The sequence below is a fragment of the Dendrobates tinctorius genome, unplaced genomic scaffold (genome assembly GCF_039654945.1).
Source record: "Dendrobates tinctorius isolate UK_male_01 unplaced genomic scaffold, ASM3965494v1 ptg000158l, whole genome shotgun sequence".
NCBI lineage: Eukaryota > Metazoa > Chordata > Amphibia > Anura > Dendrobatidae > Dendrobates > Dendrobates tinctorius.
The window spans coordinates 2000549-2018849 of NW_027361825.1; the positions used below are offsets into that span (position 1 = coordinate 2000549).

The 18301-nt window shown below is 46.2% G+C and overlaps 1 protein-coding gene across 3 annotated transcripts in view; it reads left to right on the forward strand.

The window, feature by feature from the left end:
* Window positions 1-17472, forward strand: part of PBX2 (PBX homeobox 2) — a 36263-nt gene extending 18791 nt beyond the window's left edge. The window contains exons 3-9 of one of the 3 annotated variants that reach the window (XM_073548736.1): window positions 7712-7956; window positions 8052-8242; window positions 8373-8508; window positions 15109-15262; window positions 15796-15855; window positions 16165-16192; window positions 16549-17472. In XM_073548736.1, the coding sequence (XP_073404837.1) occupies window positions 7712-7956; window positions 8052-8242; window positions 8373-8508; window positions 15109-15262; window positions 15796-15855; window positions 16165-16192; window positions 16549-16723 (989 nt within the window). In that variant the 3' untranslated portion in view covers window positions 16724-17472. Of the gene's footprint in view, window positions 1-7711; window positions 7957-8051; window positions 8243-8372; window positions 8509-15108; window positions 15263-15795; window positions 15885-16108; window positions 16193-16548 lie in introns of all 3 variants that reach the window. The other 2 variants (XM_073548734.1, XM_073548735.1) reach the window with 2 other exon arrangements.
* The last annotated feature ends 829 nt before the right edge of the window (window positions 17473-18301 follow it).

Here is an 18301-nt window from a genome sequence, read left to right on the forward strand (position 1 = left end):
TAGTGACATGATTCTGGGTGCAGTGACATCACTGAATGAGCCATCATCCTTAGGGTCACTTTTCAGAAGTGGTTCCCCCTCAGCTCCAACCCTTTAGGAAGCTGTAAATTTGCTTTCCTCTAAGGATGAAAAAAATCTACCTGTCAAATGTCACCTACTAGAGGTCAACTCTTTATCGTCCTTGCCACGTGACTGGAGACATTTAGCCAAACCCGAGGCTTCTACAAAAGTCAAAAACACCAATCCGTAGACTTATATTTTGAGGTTCTTACCAGTTCAGAGCAAGGTGCTGGATGGAAGGCCTAGACTGGTTGGCACTAGAGAGTAAGCTTCCTTCCTCCTGGAGGAGAGCCAATTTGCATCCCTTTCCAGAGGTAGCAATGCCTGGCCTATAAGTCTCATTACGCCAGCCAGCGGTGTCTGTAAGGACAAATGGTCTCCTGTATAAGAGGATTTTCCTGACGGGTATGAGTATAATGTGCTTGGAATCAGAGCGCTCACCACTATCTGAGAGAACTTGGCAGGCGGCAGACTCCGCTGTTATGATGGGCGTAAACACAATTAGTTTCTCGGTTGATAGGACAATAATCCGAGCACTTCTTGGAATAATTTCGAGTGTATCTGTGTAATGAGCAATTACAAACAAGGGTTTCTGGGCAACAAAAATCTGTTGAATTGGTGAGAAAAAAAAATTGCAGCCTGCAGAATAACATATCGGCGGTGATAGAAATCCTAGATCCCGGTGAGAAGCATTCATATACCGACTATATCAGGAAAGGAGAGGAATCTCCACGATCAGACATGATTATTGTTGTGGATGGAGATGAGCAGCTGCTGACGTGTCCGGCATTGATGGGTAATATCCAACATTTCTATGCTCACGTCCTCCGGTGGGAAATGTGGAGTGGGTCATTGTCGGACCACGAGCAGCTTTACCCCTGGGGTGATTGTAGTGGGGGCGTCTGTACACCGTGCACCAGTATTCATACAAGTTCTGCTCTTGTGTCCCAGAGGTGCAGTTAGGCCCCCGCACCAAAAATAATGCCCGGGAACCTCCAGCAACCGTAATCCAGCACTATAGTGAAACATCCCACCTGTCATAGTAAGGATATGTGTGAAGGTCTGACTGCCCTATAAAGATTGTCATGTTATTAACATGACCCATACTGGTGGGGTTCCAGTCACTAGGTCTCCACCAATCACTCAAAAGACTGCTCTGGAGTGTTCTGCATCGCACACAGAAGCATTCAGTTCTGGTATAAGCATGCTCAGAGTGGTGTACAAGATCAATAGAAAATCTATGAGCCCATACACCACTCTGTGTGATCATGTGCGAGGCCCTATACCACTCTGTGCAAGCACTCACGTGAGAGCCCCTACACCACTCTGTGCAAGCACTCACGTGCGAGCCCCTACACCACTCTGTGCAAGCACTCATGTGCGAGCCCCTACACCACTCTGTGCAAGCACTCATGTGCGAGCCCCTACACCACTCTGTGCAAGCACTCATGTGCGAGCCCCTACACCACTCTGTGCAAGCACTCATGTGCGAGCCCCTACACCACTCTGCAAGCACTCATGTGCGAGCCCCTACACCACTCTGTGCAAGCACTCATGTGCGAGCCCCTACACCACTGTGCAAGCACTCATGTGCGAGCCCCTACACCACTCTGTGCAAGCACTCATGTGCGAGCCCCTACACCACTCTGTGCAAGCACTCATGTGCGAGCCCCTAAGCCACTCTGTGCAAGCACTCATGTGCGAGCCTCTACACCACTCTGTGCAAGCACTCATGTGCGAGCCCCTAAGCCACTCTGTGCAAGCACTCATGTGCGAGCCCCTACACCACTCTGTGCAAGCACTCATGTGCGAGCCTCTACACCACTCTGTGCAAGCACTCGTGTGCGAGCCCCTAAGCCACTCTGTGCAAGCACTCATGTGCGAGCCTCTACACCACTCTGTGCAAGCACTCATGTGTGAGCCTCTACGCCACTCTGTGCAAGCACTCATGTGCGAGCCTCTACGCCACTCTGTGCAAGCACTCATGTGCGAGCCTCTACGCCACTCTGTGCAAGCACTCGTGTGCGAGCCCCTAAGCCACTCTGTGCAAGCACTCGTGTGCGAGCCCCTAAGCCACTCTGTGCAAGCACTCGTGTGCGAGCCTCTACACTCTGTGCAAGCACTCACGTGCGAGCCCCTACACCACTCTGTGCAAGCACTCACGTGCGAGCCCCTACACCACTCTGTGCAAGCACTCACACCCGAGCCTGTACATTTCTCTGTGCAATCCCAAGCACTTCCGAGCTTTTTTTCAGCAACTCCTGGTCCTACATTCTTAACAAAGAAAACCTTCCACTTCAAATATCTGCCGGCTTTGGCCATAAGGGTGAATGAGACATCTGGCTGAAATAATCTGCGCAGCACATGGCGATCAGACGAACTGAAGCCTGATTCTGTTTGGTAAAATAAGCCGCCATCTACTGCCACTTTCTACACCGTAGGAGTAATTAGAGGCATCAGCGTCTCGCAGAGCGGCCGGAGGGCTGGTGAGCCGAGCAGACGCATACAATGGGCATTACCTGGCGTGCCAGTCTGTGATATCCGCCGGCACAGCTGTGCCCCCGCCGTATGTGCTCCGGATAATATCCGTGTCACACCGCTGCCCGGCCTCCCCATTAATATCTCGGTGTTAATGACATAATTGTGACAGGGTTGTGAGGGGGGCAGTGTAATTATCTGTTATGAATCTGGTTCATCTGGGAGAGTAAACAAGGAGGCTCGTTAATCAGGTCTCGTTAAGCGCTGGACAGCCCCCTGCACATAGAAACACAACCTCTGCTATGTGGCCGGCGCTGTCTGCTCCGCGCTGCCGTCAGGGAACGTCCGCAGCACCTTCACCGCCGCAGTCCTCCGAGCTCCGCTATATCAGCACTTTCTATTAAATACGTTTAGAGAACTTTCGGAATTTTTGAAAATCTGCACAAGGCTTTGTGCACACAGGTTTTTTACAGAAAGTCCGCATTTTCTAGTGCAAACCGTGCAGGAACACGCTCCTTACCTGTAATTATAGTTTGCGCTGTAATATTTTAGGGTTTTTTTGCTTCTTGATAAAATATTTGGAAATATTTTTATTTTTGCGTTTTTATAAAGACCGTGTTGGATCATCTGCACTGCACCTGATTCCCTCCGGTCTACATTTATTACTTGCTCATCTTGTGTCATTTTCATCGCTGCTTACGCAGAGCACAGCAGTGAAGATGAGTTTGTCATTGGCTGCTGCGCTCTGCATAGGCAACAACTGAAATGGCAAAGCTCGCTTCATTATCCTGTGCTCTGTGATTTCTTCTGTCAATTCCATTGTAGACTGCAGCAGTGAAGATGAATTTGTCATTGGCTGCTGTGCTCTGCATAGGCAACAACTGAAATGGCAAAGCTCGCTTCATTATCCTGTGCTCTGTGATTTCTTCTGTCAATTCCATTGTAGACTGCAGCAGTGAAGATGAATTTGTCATTGGCTGCTGTGCTCTGCATAGGCAACAACTGAAATGGCAAAGCTCGCTTCATTATCCTGTGCTCTGTGATTTCTTCTGTCAATTCCATTGTAGACTGCAGCAGTGGAGATGAGTTTGTCATCAGCTGGTGTGCTCTACATAGGCAACAACTGAAATGGCATAGCTCGCTTAATTATCCTGAGCTCTGGGATTTTTCTGTCATTGCCATTGCAAAGCGCAGCAGTAAACATGAGTTTGTCATTGGCTGCTGCGCTCTGCATAGGCAACGACTTGGATAACAAAGCTCGCTTCATTATCCTCATCTCTGTGATTTCTTCTGTTATTTCCATTGTAGACCTCAGCCGTGGAGATGAGTTTGTCATTGGCTGCTGTGCCTATGAAGAGTCCAATAGCCGATGACAAACTCATCCCACCTGTTACGCTCTGCATCAGCAGCTCCAGGCAAGCGCCGATCACTTCACAGTGCAGGCAGTGTAAGGAAGAGGCGAAACCTTCCCCTGGCTATGCCACTGGGTGCGAGCTGTGTTGCCTAGCTGGCCAAGTAACCGACGTGTTCGGAGCCATCTCCAAGTACAACAGTTTAACCTCTTAAATACTGCTATCGAGCATGACTATTGGCATTGAGAAGGCTTCAGTCTGGCAAACATTAGTTCTGAAGGCCATCACCATCCCCATGACACCTATGGGCTGCCGGTGGGTTAATATCTGAAGGCACGTGTTCTGCCATGTTCTCAGCCTGCGGCTAAGCTGCGTAGGAGGTCATTGGTTTTACCATACATCGCAATATTACGGTATTGCAGCGTCTTGTTTAGGCCGTCCTGTAAGAGGTCTCGTGAGAAATGTACGGTGATCGGCCACGTAGTTTTGTGAAGGTGGCACATGCAGTTCGCAGTAGAAGGGAGTGCGTAGACCTGAGACAAATGGTAGGCAATTTTGGTTGTTTATCACGGTTTTTTTATTTTTATGAAAAAGTCCATTTTTAGTTGATTTTTTTTTTCACATTCCGTACCCAACAAGTTTACAGCAGTTTTTCATGTTTTTTTTCTCATGGAAAAAAGTCTAGTAAACAAACAATTTTGAGTCTGCGTTCAATGAATGCAGTTTAAGTTTTTTTTTATTTTTATGAAATAGTCTAATAAAATGATAACTTTTAGTCGGTATCTAAATACATATAGTTTTGGCAGTTTTTCATATTTTTTTTTCATGAAAAACTTTTATAAACATACAGTTTTCAGTCGGTGGCTGACTGTAACCAGAAGTGAATGAATGGCGCCTACATTACAGAAGACTGACTGGTCATAGATATGTGCAGGTGATGGCAGCCAAAAAGCCTGAAGTGTAGGCCGCTGTGACCTACGGCGCCGTGATGCCACTCTCGGGTCTGACGGGGCACACCGGGGACCCACACACACAAGGGTCCCAACTATTCCAGAAGCTGGAACCCTGATAAATAAGCCTCCTTGAGGCCGTAATGTGTTTTCCGTGACTAGTGGACGCGGGGAACCCCTGATATGTGCACATTGGGGCACACAATTACAGATGCTTTTGCCATATTTATTTTTCTTGTATGTACAAGTTGCGCCATTTTCTGTGGCATTGTTATAGCTACACGACCCTCAGGCTATGTGCACACGTATGCAGAAATTTCCTGAGAAAAACCGGACTCCTTCACAGGAAATCTGCAATTTTTGTTTCGCATTTTTATCGCGTTTTTGTGCGTTTTTTTTTTTGCAGATTTTTTGCGTTTTTTTCCGGAGCATCCTAATACAATGAAATTATTATTATTTATTTATATAGCACCATTGATTCCATGGTGCTGTACATGAGAAGGGGTTACATACAAATTACAGATATCACTTACAGTAAACAAACTAACAATGACAGACTGATACAAAGGGGAGAGGACCCTGCCCTTTCGGGCTTACATGCTACAGGATGGTGGGGAAGGAGACAGTAGGTTGGTGGGTTGCAGCAGCTCCAGTGTTGGTTGAGGTGATATCACCGGTAGTGGTGAGGAGGTAGCGGGATCATTGCAGGCTGTAGGCTTTCTTGAAGAGGTGGGTTTTCAGGTTCCGTCTGAAGGATCCGAGTGTGGTTGATAGTCGGACATGTTGGGGCAAAGAATTCCAGAGGATGGGGGCTATTCGGGAGAAGTCTTGGAGGTGGTTGGGTGAGGAGTGAATAAGTGTGGAGGAGAGAAGGAGGTCTTGGGAGGACCGGAGATTACGTGAGGGAAGATATCGGGAGATTAGTTCAGAGACATATGGGGGAGACAGGTTATAGATGGCCTTGTAGGTCAGTATTAGTAATTTGAACTGGATACGCTGAGGAAATGAAATCCGCAGATTTTCCGCGAAATTAATGAACGTGCTGCGTTTTTTCCGCGGAAAAAAACGCATCATGGGCACAAAAATTGCGGATTTCATTCTAATAATAGGATGCTTAATGTATGCGTTTTGTAAGCAATTTTGCAGGGGAAAAACGGTAAAAAAACACGGAAAAAGCGCGAAAAATCCCGAACGTGTGAACACAACCTTATTGTGTCTGTATAAACATCAGATCTTCCCCGGACGAGTCCCTCAGCCTGTCACCAGTCATTGCCCCTTTTTTTTCCACCATTTCTCCCCATTTTGTATTACCCCCACCATAACCACCACCGCCTCCCCGGTTGCTATGGCAGCCATGTTTCCTCTGCCGTTGCTGTGGCGGGAGAAAAGGTCGTCGCTAGGTCGTCTCCACAGCGACGGTGGCTGGGAGCCTCTGCTTGTCTGAGAGTGTGGATTGGCTGAGAGGGGGGAAGGGCTGGAAAGACAGGAAACTCGGCATCGATAGAGGCTGTGTGTTCAGGGTGAAGGCTCACACTTCTCCAGAAAAGAAAGGCATTGCACATTATACGGTTCTATTAGTTTTCTTTACAGCTTATAAACGTGCGCGGGGCGTATTTAGGCCTTGCAGTCCGCCGCACATGGTATCTTGCCTCAGTTGCCCACCTGCCCACCGTCTAGTCACCGGGTAGCCTCAATGTTTACACTGTAAACCTGCCCTGAGATTTTGCGTAGTGTCCGCGGTTAGTTTTATTGCTTTCTTGGCATCCACACTTCCTGGGTTTGTTGCCAGCCACCTAATAAAGCCGTTTAACTAAATCATCGGATTAAGAATTTAAATATTAATTTTAGATGAGACCATCCAAAACGCACAACAAAAAAAACCCATCTATGAGCCTTAGCACATTGCGGAGTAAGATCTTTCCTTTTCCGAGTCTGCATAGGTTTGTAGATGCATAAAATCCCCAATTGCAAGGACTATGTACGGCTGGGCTCATGTCTGACACTGTATGGATGGTGACGTAGGTGTTATGGGTGGTCATGTACCAACATGTTCGGTTTATGAAGCCTCATTATTTCGGATACACCCACAGTATGAATCGGTGAGGGAGCGTATGTAGTATTTGGCATAGTACTGGCTATTGTTTTTTTATCCCCATGTTCCTTATGAAATTATCCAAGTGTGACACCATCAGACTCCCTCATTGTCTCACACCTCCTTGATCCATGGATGCAATCATCGCCCACCTCAGCTCAACACACTTTTTGTATTGTAGCTGTCAGTTGATGTCAAATTTGACCCGTGGGTTTTTTCCCCTCCTTCCAGGTCACTTTCTGTATCATAGTGGCCTAGTGATGTCCTAGTATTATTTCTTCTGTTCCCAGGTCTTCTTTTTGTATCGTAGTGCCCTAGTGATGTCCTACAGTGTTTTCTTCTCTCTTCCCGGGTCCACTTCTAGTATCACATCAGCCTATTGATGTCCTACAATGTTTTTTTTCCTTCTTCTTAGGTCCAGTTCTTTTATCATGGCAGACTATTGATGTCCTACAATGGTTTTTTCCCTCCTCTCAGGTCCTCTTTTTGTACTGTGGCCTAGTGTTGTCCTATGGTGTTTTTTCGCCCTCTTTTCAGGCACACTTCTTTTATCATAGCAGACTTTCGATATTCTACTTGACTGGTGTTTTCATCCATCCTCTTGATGTCATCCACTGATTTTTTTTTGCTTTTTCCCCCCCTGTTCACTTTTTGTATTGTAGCAGCCTATAGATGTCTTACAGTGTTTTTTGTCCTCTCTCTTGCCAGGTTCATTGGATCATAGCAGTCTACTGCTGTCCTTACTTCACCAATGTTTTTTTTTTCCACTCTTCTCCCAGGTCTCAGTATACGAAATAATCAGGAAGAAGAACCTGTTGACCCTCAGTTGATGCGCTTGGACAATATGTTGCTAGCAGAAGGTGTAGCAGGACCAGAGAAGGGTGGAGGGTCAGCGGCAGCAGCCGCAGCTGCTGCGGCATCCGGTGGAGTCTCTCCAGATAATTCTATAGAACACTCGGATTACAGGAACAAACTCTCCCAAATCAGGCAAATTTACCATGCAGAATTGGAGAAGTACGAGCAGGTGAGGTGGATAAAGAGTTATAGTCATACCGGTAATGTGATAGTGTTGAAAAATTTTGGGGAAAAATGTTTGTTTTTTTTCCCCTTGTTCCTCAGGCATGTAATGAGTTCACCACGCACGTCATGAACCTTTTACGGGAACAGAGTCGAACCAGACCCATCTCCCCCAAAGAGATTGAGAGGATGGTTGGGATTATCCATCGAAAGTTTAGTTCAATCCAAATGCAGCTTAAGCAGTCCACGTGTGAAGCAGTCATGATCCTTCGCTCTCGGTTCTTGGATGCAAGGTGTGTTGAGTGAATGGTTGGATTTGGGCTTTGTAAAGGACAGTAGAATGGATCATTCTTATGGGTTCATGAGAAGAATGTAGTACATACAATTATTACTTTTTTTTTTTTTTTTTTTTTCCCTTTTTAGACGAAAGAGGAGGAACTTTAGTAAGCAGGCAACGGAAGTCCTCAACGAGTACTTCTACTCACACCTCAGTAACCCTTATCCTAGTGAAGAAGCAAAAGAAGAACTTGCCAAGAAGTGTGGTATCACTGTATCACAGGTAAAGGATTACTGTATTAGGCCCTGTGCACACGGTGCAGATTCTGTGCAGTTCTGAAGCAGATTTGGCCCTGCAGAACTGCACGTGATGTACAATACCATTTAAGGCTATGCAAAACAAAAACCGCTGTGCACATGCTGCAGATTTTTCTGCGCAGATTTGGTGCGGAATAAAAGAAGCAGCATGTCGCTTCTTTTGTGCGGTTTTGCTGCAGTTTTCCACCTGCTCCATTATAGAAATCTGCAGGTGAAAACTGCACTCAGGCTGGGTTCACACGTAGCGGAACTTTCGTGGAAATTACCGCGAGAATTCCGGAATTCCATTCCGCGGTAAAATCGCATTTTAAATTCCCGCGATTTTCCCGCGGAAAAACTAGCATTTTGCAAGCGTTATTAGCTTGCAGAATTGCTAGCGTTTTCCAAGCGATCTGTAGCATCGCTTGGAGAACTGATTGACAGGTTGGTCACACTCGTCAAACATAGTGTTTGACGAGTGTGACCAACTTTTTACTATTGAAGCTGCCTATACGGCATCAATAGTAAAAGATAGAATGTAAAAAATAATAAAAAATATATATATTGGTGTTCTCACCTTCCGACGTCCCGCGCAGCCTTCCCGCCTCTCTCCACGCTCCCGGTCCCAGTAATCCTTTGCGACAAATACCGCTATGACGTGACGTCTCACGAATGACCGTGAGACTTCGCGATCCCGCTAGAACGGACGTCATCGCTCGCAAAGGCTTACTGGGACCGGGAGCGTGGAGAGAGGCAGGAAGGCTGCGCGGGACATCGGAAGGTGAGAATAACAATATTTTTTATTTTAAATTCTATTTTTTACAGGTATATGGTACCCAAAGCCCGGAGGAGAGTCTCCTCTCCTCCGGACAGTGGGTACCATCCGCAAATGTTCTGCTTACTTTTCGCATGGTGTGCACAGCCACATGCGGAAAGTAAGCAGAACAGTGCATTCCTATGGGTGCGGGATCGCCGCGATTCCGCAAAATTAATGAGCATGCTGTGTGTTTTACCGCAAAGCGATTCCGCCACGGTAAAAACCGCAGCATTAGCACAGCATTGCGGAATCCCATAGGAATGCATGGGATGCTTATTTTTCGCGGCAAAATCGCGCGGTTAAAACCACCGCGAAAACGCGAAAAAACCGCTACGTGTGAACTCAGCCTAAATCTGCACTAAAACTGCACTAAGGCTATGTGCACACGGTGCGGATTCTGCTGTGGAATTTTCCACGCAGATTTTGCTAAATCTGCAGGTAAAATGACCTGCGTTTTACCTGCAGTTTTAGTGCAGTTTTTGTGCGGATTTCCCCTGCAGTTTTCACCTGCAGATTTCTATAATGGAGCAGGTGGAAAACTGCAGCAAAACGCACAAAAGAAGCGACATGCTGCTTCTTTTATATGTGCTTTATTTTTATCCTCCTGCGTTCCCTTGCTATCCACATTCACCACCCCATCCCCCCTCCATCACGACTCATACACATCAGCCCCTCTATACTTCCCTTTCCCATGTACAGCTCCCATGCACTCCTCCCCTTCCTGAGAAACCTCAGCCCATCTTGCCCAAACACATTGCAGAAAAAAACTATTCACAATTCCTACAACTATTTGCTCTTTATCTTCCTACTTCTACTGATTGCAGGTGACATCTCCCCCAACCCTGGTCCACCATCCCCTAACCTCAACCCCTACCTTACCTCATATCGAAACCATAATAATCTTATTAATATTACTTGCACTCCCTCATCTCCTTCTTTTAATTGTGCCCTCTGGAATCCACGGTCTGTCTGTAACAAGCTTCCTTTCCTACACAACTACTTTCTGAACAACTCTCTTAATCTGTTGGCCCTCACTGAAACCTGGATTCAGGATGCTGACACTGTCTCTCCTGCTGCCATTTCCTACGGTGGCTTACAATTCTCACACTCACCCGAGACCCACAAACAGACATGGTGGTGGAGTCGGCATACTCCTGTCCCCACAATGCACTTTCCAGGTCATCCCGCCAGTTCCATCACTCTTATTCCCTTCTTTTGAGGTCCACACCATCAGGCTCTTCCGTCCCCTATCCCTCAGAGTAGCGGTCATATACCGGCCCCCAGGCTCACCCACCCACTTCCTTGACCACTTTTCAGCCTGGCTGCCGCACTTCATGTCCTCAGAACTTCCAACCCTTTTCCTGGGAGACTTCAACATCCCCATTAACAGCCCTACTTCCACATCTGCATCCCAGCTTCTATCACTAACCACCTCTCTAGGCCTCTCACAGCTTTCAACCTCCAAGGACGGTAACACCCTTGATCTCATCTTCAGCCGCCTCTGTTCAATCTTCCACCTAAATAACTCACCGCTTCCACTCTCTGACCACAACATTCTCTCCTTCACGCTCACAAATCCTCGCCCACCCCAGCTCACTCCTACCTACCACACAGTCAGAAATCTACAAGCCATTAACCCTCAGACACTTTCAGACTCCCTACACTCATCACTGTCCCCAATCTCCTCTTTTTCCTATCCTAATCTGGCTGTTCATCACTGCAATGACACTCTTAGAAGCACCCTTCTCACCCTCAGAACCTCCAAGCACAGAGTAAAACACCCCTGGCTCACATCGCAAACTCAACTTCTCCAGCGATGCTGTAGCAATGCTGAATGTCTATGGAGAAAAACCTGCACTTCATCAACCTATAACGCTGCCCTTCACCTCGCCAAACAGACCTACTTCACCACCCTGATCTCCTCACTAGCCAACAACCCAAAGAAACTTTTTGACACTTTTCACTCCCTCCTTAGGCCAAAAGCACAAGCCCCTATCACAGACATTTGTGCTGATGACCTGGCCTCCCACTTTACAGAAAAAATAGATAATATCCGTCAGGAAATCTGCTCCCAACCACCAAGTGCTGTGACTCCCATCCCTTCCTGCATCTCCCTTGGCTCACTTTCCACATTTGATCTCATCACAGAAGAAGTCTCCAGACTCCTCTCTTCTTCTCGTCCGACTACATGCACTACCGACCCCATTCCCTCACCTCTCCTCCAGTCTCTCTCTCCAGTCGTCACAACCCACCTAACTACTATCTTTAATCTCTCCCTCTCCTCGTGCATTTTCCTATCCTCCTTCAAACACGCCATCGTTACTCCATTACTAAAGAAACCCGCTCTCGACCCATCCTGCACAAACAACTACAGACCAGTCTCCAATCTACCCTGCATCTCTAAACTTTTGGAGCGCCTAGGTTACTCCCGCCTTACCCGTTACCTCTGCGCTCACTCCCTTCTAGACCCTTCACAGTCCGGCTTCCGCCCCCTACATTCGACTGAAACTGCACTCATCAAAGTCACCAATGACCTTCTGACAGCAAAACGTAACGGTGACCACTCTCTGCTCATTCTTCTTGACCTATCTGCAGCTTTCGATACTGTTGACCACCATCTCCTACTCTCTAGGCTCCAGTCACTAGGCATTAAGGACACTGCTCTCTCCTGGTTCTCTTCCTATCTCTCTGACCGCTCCTTCAGTGTTTTGTTCTCTGGCTCCACTTCATCTCTTCCTCTTGCTGTCGGGGTACCTCAGGGCTCAGTCCTTGGCCCCCTTCTCTTCTCTCTCTACACAGCCCCAATTGGACAGACCATAAGCAGATTTGGCTTTTGGTACCATCTTTATGCTGATGAGACACAACTATATACGTCTTCCCCCGACCTTACCCCCTCTGTACTACAGAACGCCAGTATGGAGGAACGCACACAGACCCGTTCCTCCCACGTCACCACTGTGACGTAACTACACAGGCACAGCTCTCCGGCGCCCCCTTCGTCTCTCAGGTCAGTAAGGGAACTGCACCTAGAGCAAATGGTCGCCGGGGAGGATGTCCTGTTACCCGCGGGGGGTTCAAAGATTCGTGATCAGAGTAAAAGCATCAGCCCAAGATTAAGTTTATAGTTTAATTGCCTTAAGGGCGCACTAGATAATTACAGAAATATACAGTAAATTTGCAGTCAGAGAAAAGATATAACAAAAGGGTACAAGACTTAAGATATTAAGCTGGAGGTCAATTTACCACATTGTAGGGTCATGTGGGTGCTGGGTAGCTCTGCAGTCCACAGGTACAAGAATCTTAGTTGCCGGACAGACCCCCAAAGCATGGGCCGCTGCTCCCCTCAGCAGGTCTGTCCCCAGGTCCTTCTTAGATAGTCATCGTCCGGATCTTCTGTGTGAAAGAATGAATCTCTGCCAGGGGCTGCCAATCCTTAAATATGCTAGGTTCCTCCCCCTGTGTCAGAGGGTGGGCTAATAATCCATGCTCCTAGGATGGAGCCAAAGCGTCTGGGACACACAAAGGACGTATATTCCTGCGTCTGCTAGCAGGTACATTCTAATTGAAGCCCTAGGCTTTTTTCCGGCCCCCTGCTGGCACGGCTCCATACCTGAGCTTTGAAGCTCTGTTTGAGCCTATCCTCATTATCACACCAATGGCCCTGGCTATTTAGCATTGGAACACTAAATCCTGCTTGTATTTACTAAGTACACAGCACCTGGGGGTATAGAAGCCGTTAGCTGCCTGTAATTCCTGAACTTAGACCAAAATGGATGCCAAGCTCAGACATGTGGCCCCATATCTAAGATGGCGGCTGCTCCTTCATCACAGCCAGTGACTGTCTGTCCGCAGTCTCCAATATCATGTCCACTCTCTATCTGAAACTCAACCTCTCCAAAACTGAACTTCTTCTGCTCCCGCCGTCTACTAGCCTCCCTAAATCTGACATTTCCCTCTCCGTGGGTGGTACCACAATAACTCCCCGGCAGCAGGCGCGCTGTCTGGGTGTTATGTTTGACACCGATCTCTCATTCACATCCCATATACAATCTCTTGCCCGCTCTTGCCGCTTACACCTAAAGAACATCTTTAGAATCCGCCCTTTTCTCACCATGGAAACAACAAAAACCCTCACTGTAGCATTGATCCACTCCCGCCTGGATTACTGCAACGCTCTGTTAATTGGCCTCCCCGTCACTCAACTATCCCCTCTCCAGTCCATTCTTAATGCAGCAGCCAGGGTCGTCCATCTGGCTAATCGGTACTCGGTCGTGTCCGCTCTTCGTCAGTCATTACACTGGCTGCCCATTCATTATAGGATCCAATTAAAAGTACTTGTTCTCACCCACAAAGCTATTCACGGTGCGGCACCACCCTACATCTCCTCATTTCTGTCTATCGGCCTAGCCGATCGCTGTGCTCTGCAAACGACTTTCGACTAACCTCTGCACTAATCCTTACCTCCCACTCCCGACTCCAAGACTTCTCCCGTGCTGCTCCTATCCTCTGGAATGCTCTACCCCAAGAAATTAGGACTAACCACAATTTGCATAGTTTTAGGCGCTCCCTCAAAACACATTTGTTCAGAGCGGCTTATCACGTTCACTAATCAAAGTCATTCTATGTGTAAGTGTGCGTGTGTAGCACATTCACTATCTCCATCCATCCCTCACTCCCTCAAGATGGCTGGACCTTCATTGTAAATACATCATTGTAAATACACACCTATACTTTGTATCTCCCTCACCTCATGGTAGATTGTAAGCTCTCACGAGCAGGGTCGTCTTATTTCGTCTTATTTTGCTTTAATTATTGTATTATTAACGTTGTTACTTATGACTTGTGTTTTGAAACTGTAAAGCGCTGCGGAATATGTTGGCGCTATATAAATAAAGATTATTATTATTTTATTCTGCACCAAATCTGCACGGAAAAATCTGCAGCATGTGCACAGCGTTTTTTGTTTTACATAGCCTTAAATGGTACTGTACATCACGTGCAGTTCTGCGGCAGTTCTGCAGGGCCAAATCTGCTGCAGAACTGCACAGAATCTGCACCGTGTGCACAGGGCCTTAAACTGCAGGTAAAACGCAGGTCATTTTACCTGCAGATTTAGCAAAATCTGCGTGGAAAATTCCACAGCAGAATCCGCACCGTGTGCACATAGCCTTATGGTCAAATATAAAGCAAATTATATTCACTGGTTGTTCACGGGACTCATTCTAAGAATTTGATAATTTTTTAATTTAGTGCTTTCATTCTGTGTTTCGAAAAGTATGTTGATAGATCTATAAGGCTAGCTTGACACTAGCGTATGGAGGCGCTGCGGAGGGATGCGGACTTCCTCCGTGAAGCTCCGCCCATGGCCGCACCTCCTCCGGTCAGCTCTGCCTCCATCGGCATGCGACTTGCGTACCCTATCTTTAGCATTAGGTACGCAGGCCGTGCCGATGTATGTGGATGTCTCCGCATGCGTTGTTTTGACGGTGCGGCGACCTGCGCTGAACGCAACATGTTGCATTTTGGTGCGGTCGCTGCACTGTCAAAGCAACGCATGCGGAGGCATCCGCATACATCGGCATGGCCTGCGTACCTAATGCTAAAGATAGGGTACGCAGGCCACATGTCGACGGAGGTGGAGCTGACCGGAGGAGGTGCGGCCGTGGGCGGAGCTTCACGGAGGAAGTCCGCATCCCTCCACAGCTCCTCCATACGCTAGTGTGAAACTAGAATAATACAGATAAATGCTGTATCGTTTTCATTTTACAGGTGTCCAATTGGTTTGGGAATAAAAGAATTAGGTACAAGAAAAACATTGGAAAATTTCAAGAGGAGGCCAACATCTACGCAGTGAAGACCGCAGTTAGTGTGACGCAGGGAGGCCACAGTGGCGCCAATTCTCCAACAACACCAACATCTGCCGGTAGGTTACCCCCAATGTTCCTTCAGTTTTGTTTTTTTTTACATTCTGTCACGTTCATCCAATTTTTCTTTCTTTTTAACTTGTTCTGTAAATTCTTTAAAAAATCTTTTCACTTGGATAACTGAACCTCAAATTCCCACCCAATTCTGTACTCATCCCCAATGGTCTGACCTTGGCCCCATACACAACACATTCTCTACACCAAAACTATATTGACCTTCCATCCCTTCATGTCTGGTTGATCTTCCACTCTGTCTTCATCCATATAACCCATATTTCAACCTATTACTTCAACTGGCATTCCACTGGTCTACTATCTACTCCCACCCTTTTGTCATTTCTTGCAACCTTGGTTTTTAATCTTTTAATGTCTTCATTCGTTTTGATCTTGGAATACATTTTCTTGATTCAACCTTGGTTTATTGTACACTGGATTTCCACTTCTTTCCTTCCACCATCTTTTGTCTTTTTTAATCCACCACTGTGCTCCTTCAATCTTCTATATTTTCTCCTCTATCTCGTTCTTCTCTCAGGTTCTGGTGGCTCATTCAACTTGTCTGGATCTAATGACATGTTCATGGCGATGCAGGGCTTAAATGGGGATTCTTACCCCACCTCACAGGTCAGTTTTAGGTCCCCTTAACTGCTTTTTTTTGTGTTTTCCTTACGCTATACATATTCTCCATCTTGTACATCTCTTTTCCTGTTTGTTATCCAGGTGTACTTTTCCATCACGCTTTTTTTTTTTTTTTTTTTTAACTCTTCTCCACTTTTTTTTCCACTTATTTTTCTTCTTCTCTTAACCTTCAAATTGTCCTTAACCCGTAATGTATATTTGTCACCAAGGTGGAGTCCTTACGTCACACGATGGGCCCTGGTTACAGTGACAGTTTATCGGCAAATCAAATGTACAGCCCTCGGGAAATTCGGGTAAGATTAAAAATTGAGTTTAAAGCTTGCACACACAACGATGGTTTGGCTAATTGTTGTGGCCAGGCGTCTCTCCCATTCACAGGGGTTTTTGGCCGAGTACTCGAATTTTCCAGGAGAGAGCCGTGGTCAGACATGTCTGGTGGTGGCTTATCTCCAGGAGACAGTGCAAAATCGGTCATGCCGGATCAATATTTCCCCCCGATAATAAAATGCCCAGGTCTCCCAAACACTTTAGAGTGATGGCTAAATCCGGGTATGGTCTACGTTAGTATAATGTTTATCAGGGGCTTGAGAGTATGTCTTTTTTAAAGTATAATGCATATGTTTAATGTATGTTTTTTCATTGTTTTCAGGCCAACGGAGGGTGGCAAGAGGCCGTCACCCCTTCCTCTGTCACTTCCCCAACAGAAGGACCAGGCAGTGTACACTCTGACACTTCTAACTGAGCACTCTCCTCCTCTCTATGCTTCTCCCCTATCACCCCTCCAAAAACTATGGTCTGTCCACAAACTGAACTCTGTAACTTGAGTCTAAACAGGACATAAGAGTGTTGGACCTCTCTTTTGTTTCCCTCTTACTTTGACCGAAATCTTCACTCACCACTTTGTTGAAAAAGGGCATCAGTTCCACAAGCGTGATCCAGTGAAAAAGAACTTGGCTGGACAACACCATGAGGACCTATTCTTGGAAATGGAAAGCAGAAGCAGAAACATACCCGTCATGGTAGGGTACCATGGTCTAAGAACACAGCAAAAACATGGTGGCTCGTCCATTTTACCATTTCAAAAGGAATGATAATGGTTAAGAGAACTAAAGGACAATCTTTAGGAAGTTGATGACTTCCTGCTTCCAAAAGGAAGTGGACATCTAAATATTATCCTGGGTAAAAGGTATCTACCAACCTAAACTGTGCGGTGGAACAATATGAATGTATTACATAAGCATATCATCATGGGCTGAAAAAAATATGTAAAAAATATCAAAACTGGTTGGTGGTGGAGTCATCCAGTCCAACTAAAGAGGAGGTTGAAAATGGGAGTTGCTATTAGAGAATCATTAAAAAAAAGAAAAGTGGATTAATGAGGAAAAATTACAAAAGTTACACATCGTGGCAAACCTAAGAGACAAAATGATTAAAAAGCAAGGGAATAAGATAATGCGGAGAAGCTACACGAGGAGGAACAACATAAATACAGGCATCACAAAAAATCCAGAAAATAAAAGAGCTACAAAGCTGGAGGGAAAGCAAAAAAAGTAAACAAAAAAAAAAAAAAAAACTTTAATTCTCCTCACCCCTTCCCTCCAGAATCTACCCGGAATCCTTTGAGGCTCAGCCAATCAAAGAACAGCGTTATTACCTCATAGCGGCTCACATAACCAATAGAGAAGACGTTTTTTCTTTTTTTTTTTTTTCTGAGTTTTCTTTTTGTTCACGCGTTCGCAAGTTTGACTACCTCCGAAGGGAAAAAAAATAAAGTTATATATATCTCTCACTTCTACATGGGGGGGTGGTAGTGAGGTGTGTGAGAATTTTGTCTCCCTCTAATCCCCTTCACACCCGCTTATTTTTCTTCTTCTATTTTTCGGGGTGCTGGGTTATGAATATGGATGGTTTTAGAAAACTTTTTTTTTTTTTTTTTTGGGGGGGGGGGGGGGGGTGTCTTATTTTTCATATTGCTTTTGGAGAAAAAGTTACAGCACTGGAGGGGGGGGACGTGTGTTGGTGTGCATACATATAAAATGACATTCATGGGTGTGCATGAGGGTGTGGATGAATGCTCGGGAGTGGGCGGCATACTTGTAGAGACACAACTGTATCTTACACTCTAAATATACATACAGGGTCAGGATGACTATTGGTACTTGACAAAACTGGTACAATAAAGGAATACTAAAAAGTTGAACAACATTAATGAAAACTGAGTGGGACAGACCTTTGACGTGATGGAACCTTTGGCAACCACTGGTCATAACTTTCCCGTTTTGGTCGCTTACAAATACTTTGTTGATTCAGTCATCAGCATAGTATTATTCTCAGGGCGTTATCGCAGTATTCTTAACTGGCCATAGATGTAGAGAACGGTCTACTCCCAATAACATGGGCAC